This window comes from Gracilinanus agilis, chromosome X (assembly GCF_016433145.1).
Source record: "Gracilinanus agilis isolate LMUSP501 chromosome X, AgileGrace, whole genome shotgun sequence".
Lineage (NCBI taxonomy): Eukaryota > Metazoa > Chordata > Mammalia > Didelphimorphia > Didelphidae > Gracilinanus > Gracilinanus agilis.
This window is the reverse complement of record NC_058136.1, coordinates 56,239,828-56,246,774: the sequence shown is the minus strand read 5'-3', so window position 1 is coordinate 56,246,774 and position 6,947 is coordinate 56,239,828. Positions and strand designations below refer to the sequence as shown.

At 50.1% G+C, this 6,947-nt stretch overlaps 1 protein-coding gene across 1 annotated transcript; it reads left to right on the top strand.

Annotated features, from left to right (window-relative positions):
* Window positions 1-5,112: 5,112 nt before the first annotated feature.
* AGTR2 (angiotensin II receptor type 2) lies at window positions 5,113-6,264 on the top strand. The gene has a single exon (XM_044682944.1). It carries the CDS (start codon window positions 5,113-5,115, stop codon window positions 6,262-6,264), a length of 1,152 nt encoding a protein of 383 aa, XP_044538879.1.
* The last annotated feature ends 683 nt before the right edge of the window (window positions 6,265-6,947 follow it).

The window sequence follows — 6,947 nt, the reverse complement described above, 5'->3', positions numbered from 1 at the left end:
CGTCCTGGGCCTCCAACTTCATTAGGGAGGCCCTGGTCAAACAGCACTTTTGCTGGAAAATCCATGCGAATGCCAAGCCATCTCTGCGACTTCACTGAGAAGCTTAACTAGGGAATCTTGCACTTGGGCCAAGCACTACAAAAACCCACAGCTGGGGCAAGCAGGCAGCACAGAGTGTGCCCTAACTGGAAGCCGAACGAGGTGGGATGGGGCGCTGCCCTGTGGGGGTGAGCGGCGGCTGCCACGTTGGGGGCTGACGGTGGGCACGGCAGGGTGGGGCCGGGGCGGAACTCAGCCCCGCTGGCTCTACGGTAGCTTCCCACTAGAAATGAGGGGCCTTCTTGTTAACGAGATAGGAAGGCCTGGCGTTCTCCCGCTGCGGGGCTTCCGACAGCGTCCTCGCCTTGAGGAAAGCCGTGGTGCCTCTGGAGCCATGGCTCTGCCTCGGTGCCTCTCATCCATGCAGCTGTGCTTTTTCTGGAAGGTGGCACACACTGGGGATTGCTAAAGCCAGTGGCTTAGACTTTGCAGAGTCTGTCTTTTGCTTTCAAAAAAAGCATATATTTTCCCCTGAGTGGGAGAGGCATCGCCTCTACATACCGTTCTATTTATGTTGTTGACTTAACTGTCAACGGGTTTGCCCAACATAGGACTGGGCTGGAATGTTGGCTTCAGCTGTCCCGGCTGCCTGGCTGCCTCTATATGTGTTCTCTCTATTTATGTGTGCACACGTACACGCCCGTGGATATATTCTGTACACCTATGTACACACGCCACACACGCACACGCACACGCACGCACATAGCTATACATATATACACATGTATGCTTTGCTTTGTAACGCCGATAGTTGCGAAATGTTTTTCAGGCTTGAGAAATTTTCCTTCTGAAAATAATGAAGAAAGACAGTCCATGTTCTTTTCATCTTCTGGGAAGCGGATGGTTCTTTCAACTCCACTTACGTCAGCACTCGCCATTCTGGAGGGCTGAAGAACTGCACGCGGAGTCCCTCGGCTCCTCCGGGCTGCTAAGAGCCACGTCTCCCAGAGGCGACCAGTTGCAGACTGTCCCCAGAGCTTCTTCCTCGTTTCTCTACAAGGGGCTCCAAACGGGGGGGGGGGGGGGACGAATGGGGCAGGGAAAGAGGCCGAGCGGCTCTGGAGAGGATCACTCCAGAAGGGACTGAGGTCAATAGGGAGACGGGACCTGCATTCGAGTGCTGCCTCGGACATTTACTCCCCGTGGGACACTACACAAGGCACCCAAGCTCTCTGTGCCTCAGTTTCCTCATCTGCAAGATCATCTTTCAATGGGGTCATCGTGAGGACCGAATGAGATGATGTGGGCTTACAGTGCTGTCCCACGGTGTGCGGTTGGCTCAAGGGCCCACTTTTCTGGGTCGATGCATTATTTTCGAGGGCGTAATCATCTCTTTCCCCGTCATACATTTCTTTTGTTTTATTGTATACCCTTAACTTCTGTGTATTGGCTCCTGGGTGGAAGAGTGGTCAGGGTGGGCCTGTCACACGTTTTGAGAGAAACTGAGGAAAACAGTGTTCCTCCGTAAGAGCCCCTTCCCCTGCCCCCTCCGCAGAACCCGGCTAGACCCCGGTATCTTGCCCTTTTCTTTTTGCCGCTTGTCATTCTGCTGAATACTCCAAACTTTGTTCTTTCCATACCAGACGGGGTTAAAGGAAGAGCCAGATGTTTACCATTGGCTGGGGGAGAGGGAGAGGAGAGCTGGTTAGTGCTGACCCTTTCTGCAATTCCTCCCTCCACCAGCTGCATCTTCCAAAGGCCTCTCTCCAGGCAGGCCTCAGAGCGAGTGCCCTCCAACGGCCCAGGAGGACTCTCCTGCTTCCTCTTTCCCTCTTTTTGGGGAAAACAAATTGCATTTTGCTATCACGGTGGCTTCTCGGGGATCTGCCCTTTCCGGCCCCTCCACTCTCCCTTATGACAGACAAATACAGTAAAGCAAAGTGAATGGACACATTGGCCACGAGGCTGAAGGGCCGGGGGGGGGGGCTTCCCTTTGGTCCCCAGAAGGCATCTGCTTCCTCTCTGTCTCTCCGAATTCTCCCACTTGAAACTTGAGAGGAAAGACAGCCTGAGAACACTACCTGCCATCACAGGCAAGTCATCTTCCTTCCCCCCATTTCCTGCCCTTCTCCATCGAATACACTCCGGAGCCTTTCCAGAGCTCTTCTTTAGCTCCAAGCAGAGAGGACGGAGCACCACATCAATTGGCCCCCGATTCCTTTGGAACTCTGGGCAAATCACTTCAGCAAATCCCAGATAAGGGAGATTTCACTAGATCTCACAGAGGAAGAGGCAAAACATCCAAGGTCACAGAGGCAAGAAGAGTCAACCTCAGCGGGATCCGAATCCAGGTCCCGGGCCTCCTGCCCCCTCCCCCCCCCATCCAGGGATGTGCCTAGGACGGTGCCTGTTTACTTAATAGAAGAGAAAGATACTCATAGATTGCGCTCCAGATAGCGTCCTTTGAATGTTTCTCAATGTCCGATCATATCAGACAGAAGGGAGACTTTCAAGGATGCGGTTTGCCAAGGGCACTGGCGACCCAGAACCTTGGGATGTTTGCATAATTCTCCCTCCCCTGCCCAGCTCGTTTCAGAGCATAAACATCAGGGGAAAGGGAGGAGGCAATAAAGTAAGTCAGTCTGCTATTCCCTCCTTAAACGGAGCCATCGGCTTCCAGATTCTTTGTGGACTGGTGGAAAGTGTGCTTTGTTTGGGGGGGCGGCGGGGGGGGGGGGCGGATCGATTTGGATGAGCTCTCAGGATTCAGGGCAGGCAGAATTTCAGAGGGATGTTTTACTGCCAAAAAAAAAATTTCTGGAAAGCTGGCACGTGTTCAGAAGTCAGCCAGCAAATTATGTCGGTTCAAGACTCCCAGTGGACAAACCGAACATATTAAGAAGGAAACCAGAGATCTGCAGCTCTTGTGTTCTGAAGTCCAGAGGAAGGGCTAAGCAGAGGCGTGGAGGCGGTTTTCAGCCCACATTCTGAAGGTAAGTCCCAGCTCTTTCTGGGTAATGGACTTGGGGAAATAGGAAGGGACTATCACGGGTGACGGGCTGCCTTTTTATCCACACGGGTCAGGTCTCCCCTCAAGAGCCCAAAGATTGACTTGGTTTTCTGCAGCTGTTCGAGCAGGAAAGCAGCAAAGCTGGGGCGCCGAGGATCTCCGTGCATTTTCCACGGGAGCCAGTGGCCGCCCTTCAGGTGGTCCTCTTTTTAGGCGTTTTCCGAAGCCTTGTTCAGGTCGGGGCAGCGAGAGGGCTGTCCCCCCAGCTACTTTCTTTGTTTCCAGGACACCCCCCCCCCCCGGCTGATGGCTGACGGTATTCTTAGCTTACAAACTGTGTGTTCTGGGCGCTTTTTAGACTCCCCTCAGGAAGCCTTGGGACCCCGTCACCTTTGCCTTTTCTGCCCTTCCTTCCCAAATGACGACCACCGGCTAAGCAGATCCCGATAGATCTGAATCCCGGACACGTATGGGTTGGATATTAGTGGATGGCTCGTGGCTCAGTGAACCCGAACTTCTCCAAAGGGGAGATGCTAGATCACACTTTCTTCCCCATCGGCAAGGAAACTGCTTCTACCTGAGCCTAACGTGACGATTTTGCCTCTTTTCTGGTTCTGCCCCCATAGAGGAGCCACTGAAGATGCCACCATTGAACCTCTTTTAAGGTTTTGAAAATATCTGCCTATGGGAACTGGGGCTGGGGCATCTTTTTCCATGTCCTATAGCAGGCAGCACTGTGGTGTCCAGGGACCAGAGAGAGGGAAGAGAGCAGCCCAGGTCCTCTGCAACTGGGACTTGGCTTCTTTGGGAGTCTCCCTTCTCTTTTGTCCACTTCCCTCCATAGCCGATCTTCTTAAATAGCTCCTTTTCCTTAAGCCTGTGGAAAATATGAAGGGCGGGGGTGACCAGGGCAGGGGAAGCACAGAGAGACAACAAGGACCGAGAAGAAAATGCTTTTCTTCTTTCTTGGTATTTTCTTTCCAAACTTTCACTTGGTGAATCTCAATTTCTCTTTTGCCATGTCTGAGAATTGAGTGCTTTCTCTCACTTGAGAAATAGAATTCGGAGAATTGGGGACTTTGGGCTGGAAGAGATCTGAGATGAGAAAACCAAATGAATCGTCCAGGTTCACACAGGCAGTAGGTGGCAGAGCTGAGATCTGAACCCATCCTTCCTTTCTTAAACAAGGTTCATTGATGTTGCTGTTCAGTTGTTTTCGGTCGTGGCCAACTTTTCCTAGCCCCGTTTGGGTTAGGAAAAGAGGTGAATTTGGCGTTTTCTTGGCAAAGATCCCAGAGTGCTTTCCATTTCCTTCAACTCACTTTTCTGATGAGGAAACTGAGGCAGGTGGTGTTAAGGAACTTTAATGAGCTAGTAAGTTTCCGAAGCCAGATTTGAACTGAGGCAGGTGAGGCTTGGTGTTCTGTCCACTGCACTACCGGGCTTCTCTGTTTATTGATGCCTTTTGTTTGTTACATGATTGTCATTTTCTGATCAATGGGTACTCCATGGGATAATAATATCATAGCATCACAGACCTAGAGATGGAAGGGACCCTAGAGGGTTCCTAATCTAACAGCCTCATTTGACGGATGTGGAAACTGGAGCCCAGAGACGTAAAGTGACTCGTAGGATCATGTAGGTGGAATGTGGCAGAGTTGGAATTTGAGACCAAGTCGTCTGACTCTAAAGCCAGGCCTCGAACCCTCTTTGTTTCCCGATTTTCTGCTACTACAGGAAAGTGTTGCAATAGCTATTTGGGTAAATAGGGGCCGTTTCTGGCATCACCTACGTGGGGGCGTAGGTGTTCGCCAGGTGTAGACCTGGCGTCGGGATTGCTGGGTCAATGTGTATGGATGGTTTAATAATTTTTTTCTCACACATTTAATCCAAACTGTTTACTAGAAGAACTCATTTTTTCACAAACCAGAATTCAGCGTTATTAGATCTAATTACAAACTCTTTTTGGTAAATGAAATGAAAACTTCCAGTTTTAAGAAAATGTGCTCTAAGATGGGAATGTTCTAAAATGCTTCTGTTTTGTCGATTTTAGGCGAAGGAGTATGACCAGTGAACTCGGTTCACAAAGATTCCAGGCTGATATTTCACTGACTCCATTCGATATAAAGAACAACTACTCATCCTCCATCAGAAGTGAAAACATGGTTAACGATCCGTACATCGGACCTATAAACACATCTAACAATAACACGTCGACAGCTAAATGCCTGCTGAAGCTCTCGGGGTATCACTTGGCCTTCATTCCTGTTCTCTACTATATTATCTTTGTCCTTGGCTTAATCGGCAACAGCGTGGTGGTTTCCCTGTTCTGTTGCCACCGGGGTCCCAAAAAGGTCGCCAGTATTTACATCTTCAATCTTGCCATGGCTGACCTGCTGTTTCTAGCCACTCTCCCACTCTGGGCCACTTATTATTCTTATGGCTACAACTGGTTCTTTGGCTCAGTGATGTGCAAAATCTCCAGTGCCCTCCTGTGTCTGAACATGTATGCCAGTGTTTTTTTTATCACTTGCATGAGCATAGACAGGTACCAAGCTGTCGTCTACCCCTTCCAGTCCCAGAGAAGAACCCCGTGGCAGATGTCGTTCATCGTGCCCCTCGTGTGGGGACTGGCCTGTGTGTCCTCCCTGCCAACGTTTTATTTCCGAGACACGAAGCCCATTGACCACTTGGGAGTGAATGCCTGCATCATGGCCTTCCCTCCTGAGCAGTACTCCCAGTGGTCCGCAGGGATGGCCTTCATGAAGAATGCTCTTGGCTTTGTGATCCCATTGGTGTTCATAGCCACGTGCTACGCCGGCATCCGAAAGCACTTGATGAAGGCCAGTGGATTTGGGAAGAACCAGCTCATGAGAGACAGGGTGTTGAAGATGGCAGCTGCGGTCGTCCTGGCTTTCGTTATCTGTTGGCTTCCCTTCCACGTTTTAACTTTCTTGGATACTCTGGCATGGCTGCATGTCATCACCAACTGTGACGTGATCTCGGCCATCGACACTGCCATGCCTTTTGGCATCTGCATGGGCTTTGCGAACAGCTGCATCAATCCCTTCCTGTACTGTTTTGTTGGAAACCAGTTCCAAGAGAGATGCCGGCGCCTCTTCAAGTTGAGAGTTTCTCAGCTCCGCAAGAATAGAGACAGCATGTCTTCTAGAAAGGGGAATTCTCTTAAGGAAGTGGAGACCCTGATGGAATGAAGATGCACACGGCTTAACCAGAAGAACTCGGTTTCATGGGCTTCCGTAGATGAGAATGAATGGCTTTGGATAAAAGAAGAATCTTTCCAATCAAATTTGACTTTCTTACTCTTCAAGAACTAGAAAATCATGGAAACATCCCTCCCTCCAAGGAATCTCAACGTGGTTCTTCCACTTAGGGAGCGAGGCCTTCTCTGGTGAGAGGAACCCATAACCTACAAGCTCTTTGGAAGTTTTCTCAAATGGCCAGCAGGCAGGATGGAGCAGCAGTCCATTAAGAAGACCGGCTCTTCCTCTTTCCTGCTCCTTTGGGAAGTACCATAACATTTTATCCCATAGACTGGCATCATCTCTATCACAGTCTCTTGATGTTTCCTCATGCCATGAAGAAGACCAACCCAAAGATCTTGAAGGTTCGACTAGTGGACATCACCAGCAGGCCCTGCCGAACTGGAAAGGTTTTTAACACCATCTTGGCTAGGGACTGTGTGTGTCTATTTTCCAAGGGCACCTTGCAATAATTGATCGATGAGTATTTTTTGAGTACCTACTGTGTGCGAGGTACTCAATAAATATTTCCTTAAATCAGCAGAGGTTTGACCACCTGTCCATAACTTTTTTCTTACATAGCAATTCACAAGGCCATCTAATCAAGTCTGGGGGTGGGGTGGGGTGGGGTGGGG

Excerpts from the sequence above, each read along its gene's own strand:
- AGTR2 (XM_044682944.1), top strand. The coding sequence starts at position 5,113 with ATGACCAGTGAACTCGGTTCACAAAGATTCCAGGCTGATATTTCACTG.